We start from the raw sequence: 21,254 nt of genomic DNA, 5'->3' as shown, positions 1-21,254 counted from the left end.
GCTGATACTGTGGAAAGCAATGTGTTGCAAAAGATTTTATTTATTAGAGAGAGAGAGAGAGCGGAGAGAAGGGCAGAGGAAGAGGAAGAAGCAGACGCCCCACTGAGCAGGGAGCCTGGATGAGGAACTCGATCCCAGGACGCTGAGCATGACCTGAGCAGAAGGCAGACACTTAACCAACTGAGCTACCCAGGCACCCTAATGTATTGCAATTATAAAAGAAAAATACTATTATGTCTTTAAAACTTTTCATCCCTAATTTTGAATTCTTTATGAATACGATGAAATTAAATTTTTTCTGCTTAAAATGTTCTGATATTTCATACATCAGATATGTGACACAAAACTAATCCAAATGTTATTATTTGTGTATGCTCTACCCTCCAACACTACAGTTATCTTATAGCCGTGTACTTCTTCCATTCCTTTAAACCAGATGTCAGCCAGATGTGGGGCACAGATGAAATCCTGCCCCCAAGCAGTCTTCCTAAATCGATGTTATTGGAGCTCAGTCACGCTGCTTTGTTTGTGAATTTTCTATGGTTACTCTTGTGCTCCTGTGGCGGAAATACAGAGTTGTAACAGTGTGGCCTGCAGAGCCTAAAATATTTACTATTTGGCCCTTCATGGAAAAAGATTTCCTCCTACTGTCTGAAAATACTGAGAATTTTTATCTATGAGCATGGTGTCATGCTCCATGTATTTTGGTCTTCATTAATTGTTGGCAAGAACTTTTGTAGTTCTCAGTGGGCCAGTCTCACACCTATCTTTTCAAATGAATTTCTGAACATTTCATGTTTTGATGCAAATTCAATTTCCAGTTGCTTGTTTCTAATATACGTATAAGTAAAATTAACTTTGAATTGTGTGTATTGATCTATCCCCTGCCTTTGCTAAGCCCACTACGGTTCTAGCAACTTTTTGGCGGTTCTTTTTGATTACATGTGATTTAATTATGGGTTTTCTGTAGAAACCTTTGATCAAGTTAGCTCATTCTCTTATTGTTTACTATGAGGTTTTATCAGGATGTTGACTTCTGTAAATTTTTTTTATCTATTCAGTTGGTTATATTTTATTTCTTTTTTGGTCTGTTGATGCAGTGAGTTTCATTGACGTAATTTCTGAATTTAAACCAACCTTTCATTCTTGGAGTAAATCTCATTTGGTTGCGATACATTGTTGTGTGTATGTTGATACACCTGATTTGGTAATGTTTGGTTAAGGATTTTTATGTCTGTGTTCATTAGGAATATTGGTCTGTAGTTCTCTTTTCTCATAAGGTTTTCATCTGACTTTGGTATCAAGATGATGCTGGCCTCATAAAACCAGTTGTAAAATGATTTTGCATTTTCTGTAAGTGTTTGTGTAAAAATGTTTTTATTTCTTCTGTAAGTGTTAGGTAATATTTACTAGTGAAGCTGCCAGGGCTTTGGGTGTTATTGATGGAAGGTGTTTAACTATAAACTAATTTGTAGATATAGGACTATTAACTTCATCTACTTTTTCTTGTATGATCTTTGATAATTTGTATCTTTCAAGAAATATATCTATTTAATCTAAGTTGTTAAATTCATTGGCACCAAGCTATTCCTGATATGCTGCTATCATCCTTTTAATTCAAGTAGGGGCTGTAGGGTTGGCCTCTTTCATTATGGTTATTTGTAACTTGTGTCTTCTCTCTTCATCAGTCCAGCTAGAGGTTCACTTGTGATATTTTTTTCGAAGAATTGGCTTTTGGTTTTATCGATTTTCTCTATCACTTTCTGTTTTGTATTTCACTAATTTCAGTTTTCCTCTTTATTATTTTCTTCCTTTCCCTTACTTTGGATTTTCCTTGCCCTTCTTGGAATAGCTTCTTAAGGGGGATGCTTAGAGAGCTGATCTGTGATCTCCTTCCTTTTCTAATACAATAATTAAATGCTACAAACTTCCATCTAATTATTGCACCCCACAAATTTTGTTATGCTGTTTTTATATCCTTGTTCAACTCAAAATATATGTATTTTTCTAGTTACTCTGGTAATTTCTTCTTCGACTTATGAGTTATTGAGAAATGTGTGGTTTAATTTTCAAACATTTGGCTGTTTTTCCAGATGTATTTGTGTAATTGGTTTTGATTTAATTTTGCTGTGGAAATAGAACGTAACGTGTATTATTTTTTTCTCATAGCATCGATTGACATTTGTATTATGACTAACAATATCATCTATTTTGGCAAGTGTCAAATGTGTCCTCAAAACCAGTATGTCTTCTGCTATTGGGTGGTGCAGAGTTTTGTAAATGTCAGTTAAATCAAATTGATTAATAGTGGTTTTCAAGTCTTCTGCATTTCAGATCTTATTTCTTCTGCCCCTTTTTCTCTTCTCCTTTTGAGACTCTAATTCTCAATATGAGAACATTTTATATAGTTTCAGAACTCCAGGACAATCCATTTTGTACTTCTCACTCTTACACTTTTTCTTTAACTTCGGTGATTTTCCATTGACCTAGCTTCAAATTCACCAATTTTTTCCTCTGCTGTGTCTAACTTGCTGATTAGCTTAAGGATTTCTTCATACTAATATTGTGGTTTTTGTATTCATCATTTTGTCTGTTATATATATAGCTTAACAGTTTCAGGATTCTTTCTGAACCCCCACCTATTCATGGATGTTAATTGTAATTACTGTAAAGGCCCTGTCTGAAAGAGCTCCATGCCAAATTCTGTTGATATTTTTTTCTTCGATTCTTTTTTCTTGCTTTTTCGTGTGTCTCAATATTTTATTGAATGCTGGCCCTGGTGCATAAAAGAGAAGTAGAGTTATACTTATTGCCAGTTCTTTACTTCTTACCTGCTTTTATGCCGAGGTCCTTGAACTCCCATCCTGTGCCAAAGATGGAATTATTTATACAACCACATCTCCTTGCAGGGCTTTTAACTCTTTGCAACTGAGTTTACCAACCTCCTTCAACTTCCTGAATTATTCAAAGAAAAGAATAATTTTGTAGATTAACAACCTCTCTTTTTTGTTGTTAGAATGAAAGTGACATTCTTTTGTGTCTCCCTCTATCCTTAGCCGGAGTGGAACTCAGTATTTTTAGTTCAAGTTTTCATGTGTCCCCTGTAGCAGTTCTGTTTTGATAGAAACCACCGGTCATAGGGATTCTTCTTGTTCTTCTTATTCAGTGTGAAATGTCCCCTTGGTACATTATAAATTTCCCTTGTCCCTTTGGTGGGGCTGAGACCTGGTGCAGAAATGAAAGAAGGGAAGGCACAGCCGCAGTCTCTGTCACTGTGGGCTGAGGGATGCCAATCGGTAAGGGGTCAGTTTGGCACAGAGACCACAGGAGGAAGTGTCTTCCTTCTCCTGTCCCCAGATGTAAAGCCCGAAGTTTCCTGCGTGAGGAGTAGGTGACCGTGCCTGTGCTCAGCTCCCACACGGCATCTGGGGCCCCAGAGACCAGCAGGCCCTCTCTAGAGCACGCGCTTGACTCATGTCGTGGGCTTTCTCCGGGACGATGCAATTGGTCCTCACCCCTGTGCCTTCTCCCCCAATCCTCAGACTCAGGTCACAAAATAGTGAAGTTCTTTCAGCAGTTCAGGGCTTGGATCCTACCCTCCTAGTCCCACCCAATGCCCCTCACACAGAGGCATGCAACGTAGCAGGTTCATCCAAACCATCACCTTCCCAGAACCCTCCCAAGACCATAGTCCTGCTTTTCATTATTTCTAAAAGATTTAGTTCCATAGGGATCTCCCGTGTGAGTCCTATCACATCTATGACCACAGCATATCTCGTCCATGGCATTTTCTCCTTGAATGCAATACTCTGAGGAGAGTGGTGTTTGAATACCGTGCTATCTTAGTGGCATGATCTGACTTATTTATTCAAATAACATTAAACGATATGAACATGCATGTGTTTCTAGACTGGAATATGACTGCGCTTAGAAGGGAAACCTGCAATACTTGTATTCTCTCTGTAGACTTGGGTGTGTGCCGGAAGCAGAGTCTTCCAGTGGGCTGTCCCTGGGGCACTCCTTGTTTACCTTCCTAGGAATTCCCTGGGGACACAAGGCTTCTACTTAGTCTCAGGAGAGACATCCACTCCTGTGCTCCTTCCACAGTGATGTCTTTGAATAATTTATCATCTACTTAACACTCATCAAATTTGGCTTTTTGTGTAGAAACGACCTGTAATGTTTCTTACTCTTTATCCCAGAGTTTGAAATAGTGTCATTTGAAACAAATGTGTTTCTCTCCAAACAGGAATGTCCACATGGGGGGGAGGGAATCCCGTGACAGCCCTCTGGATGTGAAATACCCCTCCCTTCTCTTTACTAGTCTGGGTGAACTCGAGCTCCCTGTTTCCCCATATTTGCTCATGTGGCCTCCTTTCTCTTCTCCTCCAGGTGCTGGGGTTCCCCAGTTCCAACCCATTGCCCTCAATGGCCGAATTCAGGTCCTGAGCAACGGGTCCTTGTTGATCAAGCATGTCGTGGAGGAAGACAGCGGCTACTACCTGTGCAAGGTCAGCAACGATGTGGGCGCGGACGTCAGCAAGTCCATGTACCTCACGGTCAAAAGTAAGGAAGAAGAATGCTTTGTTTTACCTAAATAGGTCTTTCTGTGCTTCAATTTGCCATTGTCTCCATACACACTTTTTAGAAACAAAACAAAACATTCTAGGTCACACGTAGCTTCGCTACGACTGAGGTTTGAGGTTTTGCTCTTCTGGGAACACAAGTGAAGATGAGGGCGAAACTCCAGCCAGTTGCAACAGCCTGACCGTGTGCCCTGGTATTGGGGGACACATGCTCCTCCCCCTTTGGGCCCCATGGCCACGAGTACAGGCTCTGGGCAACTCAGCAGGGGAGTGGGCCTCTGCCTTTAGCACCCACATTCCTACTCTGTTGATTTTATTGCAGAAGAGCCTAATGCGTGGTCTCATACGTGCTCTTTCAGAGGTCCGTTTCCATGCATTTTATTATTTGCAAGCTGGCTTGGCCATAGGTTTCCTTTTAAAGATTCTTATGAAATCAAGCGACCAAACACCTCATTACCAAAGAAACACAACTATGAGACGGCAACATGTAGCACCATGCCTAGGGTCCATGTTGCTGACCCATTTTATAGGGAGGGCAACATATAATGAAATTATGTTTGTACTTTGGTAACTGAACTACCAAAGAAAGGACATAAAATGGGCCAACTTTCACTGAGTGCTGCTTTTTAACAAATAGTTGTGCAGCTAGTTTACGGCGAATGACTTAGGTGTTTGACCAAGTATATAATTTTCTACTGGATAAATTGTGATTTCTTCCTGACAAGGCTTTGATCAGCCTTTCTCTTTTTTATTTTAATTGTATTATTAAATAGTTTGGAAAGGACCTCTACCATACACTTATTAGGGGGATTGAATTTAAAAGTGAAAGTGCCGTGTGTGTGTGAGAGAGAGAGAGAAACAGATATTTAAGCTGGCTGCACAGAGACTGGTCTCCATCCTATTTCACTAAGAATTTATTCTAGTTAGTCCATTATTTCCAATGTAACAATGAAAATATCAAGCAATTTATTTGTTATACTTTCGTATCATGAAAAATTACAGTTCTGAAATAGGGGTGCTTTAAAATATGTTTTGTAGATCTCCAATACATAACTTTGACCTCTAAATTTCATGCTCTGGAGGAACTGATTTGCAAGCATCTAAAGACAAATTGTCATATCATCTAAGTCCAAAGTTGAAATGGTAATTAACAAAATAATAAACTGATGAAATATTAAGGAAACCCAAGAGCTGAGGGCCAATGTGAACCAATATTGACCCATCTTTCCCCAGTAAAAGAAATATACTTTGTAATTTGGTTATATTTAATCAAATACATTTGATTTATAAATTTGATTATATTTTATAACTTGGATGTATTTTAAAATCAAAAAATCTTCCCATTCCACAAGTACATCTGTGTGCTCTAATAGATACAAGGCCCTGTGAAGGATGTAAATATATCATCCAGGGGCTTTACCCTCATGAGTAAAAAGAGCTTAGGTTTTGGAAGAGGAGATAACAAGGAAGAATGTAGAGCTTACTAGTATTAATGCAAGGTGGAGAATAATATCATATGTGCTATAGACGTGCCTTTCAGAGAAGGATAGAACTGTCATTTTGAAGGGATTAAGGGGAGCTTCATGGGGAAAAAATGTGTACAAGTGGATGGAATTTAAAAATCCAGAAGCTGATATCCCCCATATTTCCTCTCTCCACACCCTTTGTGCTGGTCGTGACGCATGGGGGAGGACCACAAAGATGTCTCTCTGCCCTTAGTGAACTTTCTTTCTCGTGGAATGATCAGGGTGGGTGTGTACAACGCCTGTCTAGTAGAATGCACTGGAAAAAAGTACAGAACACGGCGCACAGACAAGGGTGTGGTTTATATTTGCATACAGGATCAGAGACTACAGGATGAAAACAGGTGGCATTTAAGTTCAGCCCTAGAGGATGCAGTGGATTTCAACGCTTACAGCACCTGAAGGTAGATACAGGTGCATGAGGGAGAGGGAACAGAGAGCAGATAGAGGAAATAAAAATTCCCAAGGCCCCTGAGTGGCATAGTTGGCGAAGCGTCTGATTCTTGGTCTCAACTCAGGTCTTGATCTCAGGGTTATGAGTTCAAGCTCCGTATTGGGCTACACACTGGGCACAGAGCCTACTTAAAATACATACATTCATATGTACATGAAAACAAAACTCCCACGGCTGTTTACCTACTGGTAACTCTGTCTGAATGTTGTACCCCATACATGGAGGAAGTTAGACAGGTAAACGTTTAAAGGGAGCATCAAAGGGAAATGGTTCTTAGAGTTGGCCAATTTTAGATTCTTTCAAACCATACTGTCTATTAGCAGAGAGGTGCATTTATGTAATAGTTAATTTTACCAGTTTTTAATAACACTTGGTGCTTTTGTAAACTAGTTCAGCCTCAGGTGCTTGGTATTTTTAACCTTTTAACCCTTTAAAATCATAATATTTAATTCTGAAAAGTAAAAAAAAATTATTTAAGAAAGAGATATACACACAAAGACAGGAGATATACAGATATACAGTAAATAGGTGTGTTTCTCAAATGATACCGTGAAAACAACAATAACAACAGCAAACAGGGAGATGACTTTGCTTTTTGTGTGCGTATTTGAGCAGACTATTAAGTGGATTAGCACGGATGCGTGGCGGCAGCTCACGTAGCAGCAGGACGTCTGCTGCCTGGTGTACAGCTGCTTCACTAAGAAAATAGGGAGGACGTTGGAGCACAGAGCACAGCCTGCTGATTTCATGTCCCTGTGAGGGGAACAGGATTATACCTGGCACCGCAGCAAGGCAGGTTCTGGGCCCTTCTTATCTGACATTAACCAGACTTCCATCAGGGGCGATCTTTAATGTTTTGTTATTACTTCTATAGATGAGAGAAAGAATGTGCTAAAACGCCGACCGCATCCCCCCGCGCATGCCCGTACAGTGTGCACCCACCAAACCCAGGTAGAATCAAGAAGAGAAGGAATCGTCATCCCATTATCTTTTATTTTAATCTCTTTTTTTGAGAGACAGAGAGAGCATGCACACAAGTGGGGGGGGGCAGAGGGAGACAGAGAGAGAATCTCAAGCAGACTCCCTGCTGAGCGCAGAGCCTGATGCAGGACTAGATCTCACGATCCTGAGATCATGACCTGAGCTGAAATCAAGAGTCAGATGCTCAACTGACTGAGCCAGCCAGGCATCCTTTATTTTAATCTTGTAATACGGCCCTAAAAATGGCACGCACACACACGCACGCACACGCACACACACACACACACACTGCATTCCATACAGACACAGAAAAACCATCCCAAATGAACTACAACTACCCATCCAAACTGTAGCAGGACAGGAATGAGAGCCTAACAGGGACACCACTATCCAACCCCTGGGAAAACCATTGCCTGGGATCCCTAAAGAAGGGACAAAGTTTCCTTCCCCTTTTCCCCAAACAGTTAACTACAATCTTTTAGACACTAAAGAATTTCTCAGTATTGTTGGAATTTATTACATAAAACTGGTAGCAAGTCTACCCTGCGGTGGTACTCACTATTTTGACTACCTTCAAGCAGTAGCCCCTAAATGAAAACCCTGTTGTGGAAAAACAGGGAACCCTACGTTCTGGGTCAAAATTACTGAAGTCCTCAAAGACTGTGTGAGGTGGACGTGGAGGGGTGAAGCACGGTGTAATCAATAGGGAGCCCAGGGTCAGGTGGAGACACCTCTGGCATTGCACCCAAAGCAGTCTGCTTCTTCTTCTGGTTCTCCTCTTCTCATTAGTGATCTTGGACAAATTGCTTTACTTCTCTGAGCCTGTAAAATAGGAAGAATCACACCATCCTCGGGGGGTTGTTATGAAAATTAAATGGGATAACGTCTGTAAAGATATACCATAACACAGAAAGCACTCAGCACATGTATTCCAGCACATGCAAATAGTAGGTGATCCTGTTGTTTGGAGAGAAAGAGAAAACATAGACACCAATGGTGGTGTGTGCTGGGACATTTCCAGAAAATCACTCTGAAGAAGAAAATTATAAGGTCATAGGCTAGGAAGAAGGAAGAGGAAAGATGACTTCCAAGATCCAGGGGAAGGTATATTCACTGTCCATGTGATGCTGATCCGTGGGAGGGGCGACTTTGGAAAGTCTGATGTCGTTAAGGGCTTTGGCAGAAAAGACAGAGGGACCAGGCTCTACCTTCTGGTGACAATGCCGCAGCCCTCGCTGACAGGATTCAGGCACACGGGCCTTTCACTGCATGTGCACCCATCAGTTCAAGTCAGCTCTGGTCAGTCTCCAGGAGCCTGACCATTTCTGGACAGACCTGGGTGATGTGATGGGACCTCAGGACGCCCAAGTCCTGCCATTGCCAGGGAGGAGATGTTGGAGATGGCGTTCACTAATCTGCCCCCACCTCCGAGAATCCATATCTACCCCTGGATATTCCATCCAATCTCTGTGACTTTCTGCTTTCACACTCTGTCCCTGAGACCCACAGATCTTTACCGTATGCCTAGTTACCTAAGTAAAAATCTCCTCTAGTCCTGGCGATTACTCTGTGAGATGCCTAGAAGGGAGGAGCATGGCCCCAAGCTGCCCTTCCATGAAGTTGTGATGGCCTTAACCAGTCCCACAGAATGCTTTCTGGTCTCCTCATGGTCACACTGACAGGACGCCCTTTCCTCTGAGAACAAGATGAAGGCTTGTTTTGTCTGTTTTGTTCTTATAGAGGAAGGGGAAGGAGAGTTTGAATATGTAGCATTAGTAAGTTGAAATGTTTTTGTTCCCTAAACTGCCAAGATAGCAAAGTGGGTCTTAGTGCAATGTTGTTTTCCCTGATATTTTAATTCAGGAGCTTCTAAATCAAGCTTTGACTCATGGGCTCCTGTAGGCTATGGCTGATCCCATGAGCGTTCTGGGACCCCTCAATATCATGTGCAAAAATACGTTTTTTTCTGAGAGGAAACACTGTGGTCTTCCTGATATCCTCAGAGGGATCCATGATGCAAAGAAGGTCAAGAACTGCTGTTCTGGAAAATCGCACCCTGGATGGTCTTGTGTATTTTCCTTGCAGCCCCTCTCAGAGCACTGGACCAGAAGCAACGAGGCTCACGACGAGAGGTTATAAGGGGCTAAGGAGGAGTCAGCAACCATAAGTCAGGCAGCAGACTGGCTTCTGTTGAAAACTAGGTTTTGATAACTGCACGATCTTGGTTTCATGACCACACTTACTGAGGCCTTACGTCATACGTGATGTAAATGAATCAGAGTGATGTTAACTCTGGCTGCCAGTCAGGCTCCAGACTCACCCTGCGAGGGCTCCACCCCTCCTGAGCTGCATTACCGGGGACAAGCGACTCACCCTCTCACCAGGCCTCCGTAGACCAGAGACAGCAATCATACCTCTCTCGTGGGGTTGTTGTAAGACTGACATGGGCCGTGACTGAAGCGCTCAGCATAATTCCTGACTTCCGGTTGATGCAGAGCAATGGCGGCCACTGTTGTGGTTGATGTTAGTACTGTTGTTACAGTTATCATCCTTGTTCCTGCATTCCCGTCTATGACGCCCCCCTCCAAACAAGACAAATTAGGGCTGTGATAGAATATGAGGTGTCCCTGATTCAAAAACACCCAGTTGACACATTTTCATGACTTTAGTGTCCACCAGCCCCCACTCCAATTTATCCCACATGTATGACCACACTCCTGTCCCTCACCCTTCCCCTCTGAAGCACAGCTGTCAAACATATCTGCAGTTTTCATGGGAATGTTTGGGTGCAGAAACTGAAGATGGGAAGAAGAAAGGGAAAGTAAGAATGGAAACGTGGGGGGATGGGCAACTGTGAGCCCGTAGAAGACCCTCCATGCCTGTAATACCAATGGTGGGTGGTGGTTCCTTCCAGGTAGAGTGTCTTGTATTCCACCTAAGCATTTGCATTTCACTTCTTAAATGAGCCTGATATTCTACCAGCTGAAGATTCTTTGGGGTTAACAAGGAATTTGTAAAATGGGAAGACAAACTAAGCAGCTGTAATTTGTTGCCAACTCCGGTTTCAGTCTCCCTCGTCTCATCTCTCAGGGTTAAGTGTTGCATTGTGTGCCCCCAAAATTCATATATTGAAGTCCTGACCCTCAGTGTCTTAGAATGTGACCTTATTTAGAAAGAGGGTACTTGCGGATGAAATTAGTTTAGATGAGATTTTATTGAAGTGGCCTTTAGTGTGACTCGTGTCCTTATAAAAAGGGGAAATCTGGACACAGACACAGGGGGAACATGGTCATGTGGAGACAGGCAGAGACCAGAGTGATGCTGCCACAGGTGAAAGGAAGCTAGAAGAGGCAAGGAAGTTCACTCTCCTAGAGTCTTCAGAGGAAGAACAGCCCTACCAACACCTTGAGTTCAGACTTCGGGCCTCCCAAACTCTGATAGAATATATCTCTGTTGTTTTAAGCCACCCAGTTAGTGGTGCTTTGTTACGGCAGGCCTAGAACACTAGCGCACTCAGTGATAACAGAGATCTTTCGGGGAGTCTTGTGTTTGAGGGGAGCTCACGCTCACTACACTGGCTGCAGCTGGTGGATCCTCATCTGTCTAAACCAGTGGATGTGAACTCTGGCCTGAAGAACTCATGAGCAGCCTATTCCCTTTGAAGGTAATTGGTTTCAGGATGGGCATGATACCCAGTTTTGGCTGATGAACGGTGAGAAGAGATCTTCTGGAGAAGATTTCCGTATTCGTAATAGGTGACTCTGCAAGAGAGGCTCATTTCTTCTCATTCTTGACCCTATCTGGAGGTGGCACCTTGAACTGAGGCAGCCATTTTGGTATTGTCCTGAGGATAAAACCGATACATAGAGGAAGGTAGAGCCAAGAAAACTGGAAAAGTGGATTTTTGCTGCTAATGTACTGTATCTGGAATCCCCCACCTCTGAATTCATAGTTGAATGAGAAGACCAATTACTTGGTTGCCTTTCTGTCTAAACAGTGTGGGTCAGGGTTTCTCATTTGCCGTTGGAGACATCCCAGCGAAATGGATAAGGGACAGTATCATCAGCAACTCCTGGGAATTAATTCGGCCTGAAATAAACACCTCTGAGGAACTGAGGAGCCTTCTTTGATTAGAGGAACTATTATAGGGATTCATAAAGCATAATCCTTTAGGTTGGGGTAGAACAGGTCTGGGGGAGGAATGGCATTTGAGGATCAGTGACTATGTGCAAGCCTGGGGAACATCTGGGGTCCCAGAGCCAGGAGGCCCGTGCCCAGTGGAGGGAGAATGACAAATACAAATAGCATTTTTAAAAATGTTTCTTGGGACGGTTGGCACTGCTCCAAGGAAAAGAAAGTATATTTTTCTCTTTTCCTTACTTGCTTCTTCCTCCTCCTTCTTTTTGGAGGCTCCCTTCTACCCAGCAGCTGAAAAGTTATTTTTGCCTTTTTGGGGTAATCTTGGCTATTTCGGGGTTTCTCGGTTGATTTAAGATCCTTCCTCCCCCACGGCCTTCTGTGGGTGCTGGCATCAGTGGCATCAGTGCTCTGAGTCTTCTGTTAGCTGTCACCCTCCACAGTGGCCCCCACTGAGATGATTGCATTCCCATCTGGTCCCTGGCCATGGGGTCACTGCCTAGCTGCCCCCTTTGGTCTTCTGGCTGCCCCTTGTCATATCTGTCCACTCGGCCAGTCAACAGTACCCACTGAGCTCCTGCTAGCATCCAGGACGGTTCTAGATACTGCATACTGGGTGAACAAGACAGAACTAGTTTACCGTCGTGGTGTATACATTTCCATGGAGATAATGGCAGGCATGTAGGTATGCAACATAATGCCCAGCAGAGAACAGAACAAAGGGAGGAAATAAGGTGTGTGTATGCTTGAAGAGAGCATTCCAGGCAAATGGAATAGCAAGTGCAAAGGCTCGAGGTAGAAACTGGTCACGTTTGAGGACCCAAGCAGGCCTATGTGTTTGGAGTGCAGGGTACACAATGAAGCCAAGAGAGTTAGGCAGGGGCTAGCTCCATAGTCAGACTTTGAACTTTATTTCAATGATGATGAGACACCATGGGAAGATTTTGAACAGAGGAAAAGTATTACAACAACAATAACTGCAGTTTATGATAAACATGACTATTGTCTGATTCTGACACTCAAAAGTCTCTTTTTTGTGTCTGACTTAAGAGGAGGGGCGCAGGGAGGCAAGAGAGCCAGCCAGCAGAGCAAGTGGTGGTCTTGCAGCAGCCCCAGGGCACTGGGTGGATTGTGTCTGCCCCTGGGGCTCAGAGATTTGCTTAGATTCTGCTTCTCATGGCCTATAATTTGAAAGGCTGCCTGTTAGAAACCCAGAAGGATCCCTCCAGCCCCCACGCTGAGCTGGTGGAGTCCAGTGCTCCTTGATGGGACCCTCCTGCTATGCTCCATCTCCACCGCCACCACCACCCATTTCCCCAGTGCGCTAATCTCTGCAGTCCTTCCAGGAATGCCATTTGGTTTTTGGTTTACTATGCTCTCCTGGCTTCCACTTGGCCTTTCCTATTATAATAGCCCTCACTCAACAGTTTGAGAACCATGTGGGCATTCTGCTCCTATCGACTGTGATGTTCTGGAACTGGGGAAATAACCACAGGATGGATTTGAAGACTCACTAGGTCCACTGTAAATGGAACCTAAGACAATATGCATTGCCCCTTGGCCTGTAGAAGCCCCTGATTGGAGGACCAGGGTAATGTTTTGGTTCTCTAAGAATTAGTGTCAATTCAGGGTTACCACCCCTACACTTGATAGGTCCTTTTTCTCTGGCCACTTTTAGGATTTTCTTTCTCATGGGATTTCAGAGTTTGGGATGTACCTATATGCTGTTTCCTTTGTATTTATGTTGATTTGGGTTGAGGAATTGCTTTAAACCTGAGATCTTTAAATCTGGACTTTTAAACCTGAGAAGGTTTCATCCATTATTTTTTCACTTGATTTTCTGTTGTTATTTTATTCTCTCTAGGACACACATGTTAGTCCACTTGGTATTGGCCCAGGACTAAGATTTCTGATACTTACATCATTTTTCTTCAGTCTTTTCCCTCTGTCATCACATTGCTTAGTTTTTTGTTTTTTTTTTAAAGATTTATTTATTTATTTATTTGGGAGGGTGTGGAGGAAGGACAGAGGGAGAGGGGGAGAGAGAGAATCTTAGACTCCATGCTGAGCCTGATGCAGGACTCAATCTCATGACCCTGAGATCATGACCTGAGCTGAAACCAAGAGTTGGGTGCTTAACTGACTGTATCACCCAGGTGCCCCCAGATTGCCTGTTTTTAAATCTATTTCACCATTACTGACTCTTTCTCCAGCTGTCTCCAGTGTGTATGAAGTCCATGCACTGAAGTTCTCATTTTAGTTAGTGTGCTCTTCAGTTCTAGGATTTTATTTAGTTCCTTTTATATATTTCTTTGCTGAATTTCTAATTTGTCTAATTTCAGAACCCAGACTCTTATTTCTCCCCACAGGATTTTGAAGACCATATGCTATTTTATATATATTTTTTCACCTCCCCCTATTATTTGTATGGTCAAAGCCATTGCTTAGGTCTTTCATTCATTTAACAAACATTTGCTGAGTTCCTGCCATGTGCCAGGGAGTCAGTCAGGCATCGGAGCTGGATTCCCAAACCTCTGCACCCCCACGTCCTTTCTGTGGAAGTCCTGCAGCCATAGCACACCAGCCACACAGGCAGTGGGACACGTTGGGTTTATTCTTGACATAAGGGAGAACACACACCATGGGGTGCCAGTGGGGTGTCTCCATAAGAAGGTGCTGGAAAGGATGTATTATATGGCTGGGTCTGTATTAGGTGATTTGGGTGAAGGATCAGGAAAGCTGAGCTTGGCTCTAGATTGGATGCTGTCAGGAATGGGGGCAGTTTCTTGATCAGGCATCTTAATGAATCTTAAATGCAAGGGGGGAGGGATGGAGCCAGGCTAAAGCTTAGTAAAGATCTGCAGAGACTGTGGACTCTGGAAAACAAACTGAGGGCTTCAGAGGGGAGGGGGGTGGGGGACTGGGATAGGCCGGTGATGGGTATTAAGGAGGGCAAGTATTGCATGGTGCATTGGGTGTTATATGCAAATAATGAATCATGGAACATTACATCAAAAACTAAGGATATACTGTATGGTGACTAACATAACATAATTAAAAATTACTATTAAAAATAAGATCTGCAACTACTCTCAGTAGTCAGGACAGTGGATGTTTAGTCACGTTGTGGTTTATTTGGACAACATTCATGCTATTGCCTGTGTTCAGACATGATGGAGTGGGTGTGTTTTATCTCGATCCGTCTCAACCACAGAGCGATCTGGTCTGATGCCGGTATTTTGTGAAATTGTTTACTCTCAACAAGAGAGCACCCAGGCCCACCTGGGAGTTCCCAGCCAGCTCCTGGACGTCAGGGGCTACTTTTCTGTCCTTCAATGCTCTTAATCATTGCTATCGCTTCATTAGTTTTAATGCAATTCATCTCAAAAAGGACACAGAAGCTAATGGATAGTTTTGCTTAGGCACGCCTAAAGAAAAGCAGCTACAGAGAAATGTCCTCAAGGGCCACAGGCCAGGGTTTTGTTGCAAGCTCAGCAGCAGCAAGGTCAGGAATCATCTGGTCTGCCATGGACCTTGTGAACATGTGCATGGAAATAAGCTCGCGGAAAGGCGAGGCTTGGAGATTTCCTCTGATGATTTTTTCTATGTAGAATATGGTGCCTGGGCTGTGAGGCTCACTTTTCTCTTGGGGACTCCAGGTTTGACCCTCTGCAGGGACAATCTGAACTACTCATGTTAGGACACATCCAAAGGCAACAGCTGCGGAGAAGAGCTTGCTGATGAACGTGTGTAATGCCATGGTAGGTCATGGTGGGATGTCCATGGCCACCAGGGCTGTGACCAGCCATCTGCTCTATGCAGTTCCAGCTAAGGCTGCAGCAGAAACAAGGAGCCAGGTTGGCAGTGGGCCTTCAGATATACTGTTTCCCCACCTATTCATTGAAATCCCCACATGCTTCGCCACCTGCTCAAGCGAGGCATTCACATGTGAGCGTCTGCCTACTTAGCTGCCGACTTTAAGGCCATTACAGAGGAGGAAACACACAGGCCACAAAGAACCTCCTCATCAGAAGAGGTCCCCCGATCGTTAGCTGATTCTGGGCCCCAGAGTGTGACTGTAATTGTCAGAGTTGCGTATTACACACCAAAGGACCGTACATGATGTTATACACGTGGCAGATGCATGGGTTGAGAACAGCTGTCTCCATACTCTTGTTCTCCCTAAAGAGAACTATAAGATAAATGGTATCCATCTGATTCTAATTTTAGTTTTCTCTCTAAGGAAATGGAGGGTCCAGAGGCCCCACTTAGGGGCCAGAGGCACCACTTTTTGCTGGCGTGACATGATTCTCATCACTGGGAGGTACTGTGGGATCTGGTCTGTACTGAGAAGTTCCCATCTTGCTTCCTGCTTCTTATTACTTAGCTTCTGTATTTGCTCAGAGTGGAGTCTTTACTGAATAGGAAAGAAGTTGTGTGCATTCCAAGAAGGCACAGCCAGTGCAAAGGCCCTGAGGCAGGAGAAAATGTGCTGTGTCCCTTCAGTGATGCTGCCGGCAGAAAGAACAGAGTTCAAGGAAGTGGGGACAAAGTCCTTCCAGAGCAGCACAGATGTGGCACTCAGTCTGGGCTAATGGCACAGCCTCTTCTGTTTTTTCTCCTAGCGGGTGCCTCTGTATGTGTCAGCTTCTCCTTTAAAAAAATGAAAACACACAACATATGTTGGTTGATTTGCTTTTTTTAGTTGATAACATATCCTAGTGGTCTTTCTAGATAAATACACAGCTCCTGCTTATTCTTTCTAATGGTACATCATGTTTCACTGTGTGCATTGGATTATCTCTTAGTGGACATTCAGCATGGAAACAATTTCTTGGGTTCATGTCCTTTGAGAATAGCCTCCTCCAGGCCCTGGGTCATAGGTTCTCCCCACTGCTTACAGTGCAAAGCATGCAGGACAGAGGGAGCCGGAGAGCAGAGGCCAGACCACAGAAGACCCTGACGGGGGAGTTCAGAATATAGGTTTTTTAGGTTTTCCTCCCTTCTGCACATTCTGTATGCTGTTGAGTGCTACTGGAGAACAGTATTTTTCCCCAGAGAGGCAGCACAAGTGCCTCGTCTTCTCTGGCTCCTTTATAGATTTGATACAGAACGGGCCCTTGCTGAGAAATGGAAACAGAGTCAAGTCAGGAAGCACCTCGCATTCTGAGGCTTTAGCCATTCGTTCTGAACGGGAGAGAGGAGAGAAAGACACTTGTCGGTAAAGCCTACCGATCAGCACCAAGGGAAGGGCGTGTCCCTCTGGAAGAGGAAAACCAGGCATCCTCTGACCCTAAATTGCACTAGTGAGTACACAGTTCCCTGCTTTTGTCACTGTCATCACACCGTGCTGCCAGTTCTGTGTGGCCTTGGCCATGTCGGCAACATGCATGATCATTAAGAAAATGAATGCTTCCTGAGTCGTCCCCCGGATTATTTTCCGACACTTCCTGTGAACCTGCCATTCTCACGTGCCATTGGAAACTCATTCCTGCAGCTGTAGAAACTGGTGTAATAATTACCTCACCGGGTGTCAGTGCTCATGCGTTAGGGTTACCTAAGTGATCCCTTCTTCTCATGCAGTCCCACCCCTGCAGGAGAGGCAGGGGCCAGGCGGTGGGTTGGGCACGAGTGTGTGCGTGCACGTGCATACAGCAAATGCATACATGGATATAGACATTGTACACACCTACACACAGCAGTTACCTTTGTTTTCGTCCCTCTCTTATCCGCTCATCATTCGACCTAAGATGCACTGAGTTAACATCATAGTGTGACATTTACGGAATAGCGAAGAAAAGAGCGGACATCCCCCAGGGTCTTTGCATCCTCTTCTAGGGGAGGCATTAGTGTTTTTGGTCTTATACGGGATAGACGCATCTTGTTAGGTGAAAGTATGACCTTGCTGTCACCTTTATTTGGAGATGAAGTGCAGTTTAAGGAGATGTGTGTGGATGCCATTGACAAGGGGTAGACTGACGATCGTTACATGTCAGTTTGGCTGGGCCATGGTGCCCCGTCGTGTGGTCAAACACCAGGCTAGATGTGGCTGTGAGGGTATTTCTTAGATGTGATTAACACTGAAATCCATAGTATTTGAGTAAAACAGATCTCCCTCCGTAGTGTGAGTAGGCCTCGCCCAACCCATTGAAAACCTTCAGAGGAAAAGCCTGAGTTTTCTGCAGGAAGAAGGGAGTCTGCCTCCAGGCTGCCTTCAGACTTGAGCTGGGCCTCCAGCCTGGCCTGCAGGTTCTGGACTTCTAGTCCCCACGATTGCAGGAGCCTGCTCCTATCTTAAATCTGTCTCTCTGTATGTCTCTCCCATCAGTTCTGCTTCTCTGGAGGACCTTGACTGATGCAGACTTTGGAGCAGGAGGCCCGGCTGCTCAGGCAGGCTCGCATTTCTGCACACATGCCTTGCAGCGCTCACAACCTAAACATCTCCCTCCACAAATCATGCATTTTAACGTGCCATGGACATTCCGCATTGTTTACTAAGAGTTGGAACTGAGAATGTTCTCTCTATAAATACTCAGGGTCTGCTGCCTTTTAATTTGGGAATACCCAGATTTAAATCTAAAGTCAGAAATATCTATTGGATGCCTACTGTCTTTTTTTCTCTCTGGCCGCCAGGACAAATTACCAAAAACTTAGCAACTCAAAAGAAAAAAAAAACTACCCATTGATTATCTCAGGGTTTGCAGGTTTAGAAATCTGGTGGGCTCAGCTGTGGTCTCTGCTTTACATTTCACAGAGACCAAAATGAAGCTGTCAGGTGTCGGGGTGCACTGCCTCCTGGAGGCTCTGGGGCAGAAGCTGCTTCCCTGCTCGCTCAGGCTCTTGGCAGACGTGGATCTGATGTCCTTGTTTCTGTTGGCTGTCACTTGGGATCACCCTTAGCCCCTAGAAACCTCTTTGGGTCCCTTGCACAGAATCACTTGCGTCTCAGAGCTGGTAAGGGTGGGTTGAGTCCTTCTCACACTTCAAAACTCCCTGACTGTCCTTTGACCTCATTCCTCGTGCCTCTTCTGTGGCCGCATCTAATTAACTGACTCTTCCTCTTTCCTCTTCCACTTTTAAGGGCCAGGGCCCCAGGGCCCATCTGATTACATTGGAACCACCCGGATAATTCAGAATCATCTATTTTAAGGTCAGGTGATTAGCAACCTTAATTACACCTGCAAAGGATCTTTGGCCATGAAGCGTAACATACGTGCTCCAGAGATTAGGGTGTGGACATCTTTGGGGCACCACTATTCTGCCTCTTGCACCTGCTGTGAGCTAGGACTTTGAATGTCCCTGCCCTCGTGGCCCTGACAGACCCATTGGAGAAAAGAGCTGAATGCCAATGACCGATTTGTCTAACACCACCGCAGACCAAAACAGCAAGGTGCAGAGTAGCAGCTGGCTTCAAAAATCACACAGCAGAAGCCAAGTTATTGCTACCTGACCCATAATACCCAGCACACCACATTGTACACGGTAGGTGTTCAGTGGTTGAATGAATGGGTGGATAGAAAGGAATATGGACCAAAAAGCTCAATCTTCGGGAATCATCTGCTTAGCATGATTTAACGTCTTTTATTGACAAGTCCATTCCTTAATTATATGTTGAATATGCTGTCTATACTCTGCTCTGTGCAGCACCCTACAGATGTGATGGTGAATAAACCAGGGCACCTTCACCTCGTGCGGGTTTTGGCTTGGCACTGATAATTCAACCAGATGAATACACGTGTCGTTAAAAGCAAGGATAGTGGCACGAGGGAAATTCACTAAATTCACTCCGTACATGCCACGCGCATCATAAGCGAGGAGACTCTGAGGAAGTTGGCTTTTATTTTTATTTTGTTTTTTTTAAGATTTTATTTATTTATTTGACAGAGATAGAGACAGCCAGCGAGAGAGGGAACACAGGCAGGGGGAGTGGGAGAGGAAGAAGCAGGCTCATAGCAGAGGAGCCTGATGTGGGGCTCGATCCCATAACGCCGGGATCACGCCCTGAGCCAAAGGCAGACGCTTAACCACTGTGCCACCCAGGCACCCCAGGAAGTTGGCTTTTAAATGGAAGGTGAAAAAACAAAGACAGTGTGTCATAGGGTGGCTTTCAGGAGAAATAGACCCTGAGGTGGGGACTTGGGGACAGGAAGCTGGTGGGGGAGTGCTCGAGATCAGCACCAATTAGCAGCCATCTAGGAGGGAGGGCAGGAAGGAGCAGGAGCAGAGGGAGAAGTTGGGGTGTGGGTGCAAGCAGGGCCTCAGCACACGGTGCCACACGGTGCTCTGAAGCTGGGCTGGTCCTCCAGAGTTGTCTTGAGCTGGGGCTGGAGGCCTGGGATTTACGCCAGTCACCTTGATCCTCAGATCCCTTGGAGGTAGGTATGATGTATGCCTTTGGTAGTTAGAAAGCCTTGTGATTATAATAATCAAATGCATTTAATATTGCTGGCTGCATATTATAGTCACGTGCACACTGAAAAGTCTGGTCCTGATGGTGGGACGTGGGGGAAGTATAGTGAACCAGTATTCATTTTCTGCCACCACGGTCTTCAGCTGGGTTCTGTTAAAGCTCCTGTGACAACTTCTTGGACAGGTCCCAGAGCTTTCTACTGACTCCTTTGTGCAGTAATGGCTGGTCAGGTTTAAACTATGACATTCATCCCTCCCCCTGGCTGGAGCGTCTGGTCTTTTGTTCGGAGGGGGGGATTATAGGAGGAGATAGTGAGGGACAAAGGAGCCTTTATTACCTTAGCTATGGTGATTTCTCTAATACCTGATGACCATCAAAACCTGTAGCCTACATTCCAACCCCTTTCTCTGACACCAGCTGGGTGTCCTGCAATTAAATTCAACGCTAATGCTAACTACCCGCAGTTAGCATCTGAACCCAGAAATTAAAGGGCTCAGTTCCTCAGGACTGTCCTAACTTCAGATACCAGCACTAAGTGGAGTCCCCAGGCCACCTACTTCTGCATGGCCATCCATGAATTAGGGATTTCCCATGACTGACCCCCTCGGTTTTGAGAGTTCTCTGAAATGACTCACAGAACTCACAAAAGAACTATGCTTAAAGATTAATGTTTTATTAAAAAGGATAGGAATGACCAGCCAGGAGAATGGGTACATGGGCAAGATTGGGAGTAGTCCTGAGTACAGGAGTTTCTGTCCCTATAGAGTTGAGGCGTATTTCACCCCAGGACACTGATATGTTCAAAACCAGGAAGTTCTCCAAGCCTTGCTGTTCGGGTTATTACGGAAGTTTCATTGTTGAAGCATGATTGATTAGATGATGATGGACTCAATCTCGAGTGCCCTCCTTTCCACAGAGGGCAGGGCGTGGGACTGAAAATTCCAACCCTCTAATCACACGCTCTGTCCTTGTGGCATGCCCAGGCCCTACTTCAAGCTACCTGAAGTTTATTAGCATAAACTCACGTATGGCAGAAGAGGGCAGAAAGTAGCTACTGGGGAGCATGAATTTCATTCTCCCACTGGTTTGGCACTCCCAGCCACTATGAGTTTCTCTAGTAGACTCCTTCACTTGCATTTGGGTGGGGGACAAGTGACACAAGC

At 44.5% G+C, this 21,254-nt stretch overlaps 1 protein-coding gene across 2 annotated transcripts in view; it reads left to right on the top strand.

The window, feature by feature from the left end:
• The window catches only part of DSCAM (DS cell adhesion molecule), a 718,005-nt gene that overhangs the window by 491,627 nt on the left and 205,124 nt on the right, over positions 1-21,254 (top strand). For both annotated transcript variants that reach the window (XM_087861321.1, XM_087861322.1), the window contains exon 11: positions 4,393-4,566. In XM_087861321.1, the coding sequence (XP_087717447.1) occupies positions 4,393-4,566 (174 nt within the window). The remainder of the gene's footprint in view (positions 1-4,392; positions 4,567-21,254) is intronic.

This window comes from Ursus americanus, chromosome 4 (genome assembly GCF_024610735.1).
Source record: "Ursus americanus isolate L20-20 chromosome 4, mUrsAme1.1.p, whole genome shotgun sequence".
Lineage (NCBI taxonomy): Eukaryota > Metazoa > Chordata > Mammalia > Carnivora > Ursidae > Ursus > Ursus americanus.
The sequence above is the reverse complement of the archived record's forward strand: the minus strand, read 5'-3'. Positions and strand labels throughout refer to the sequence as shown.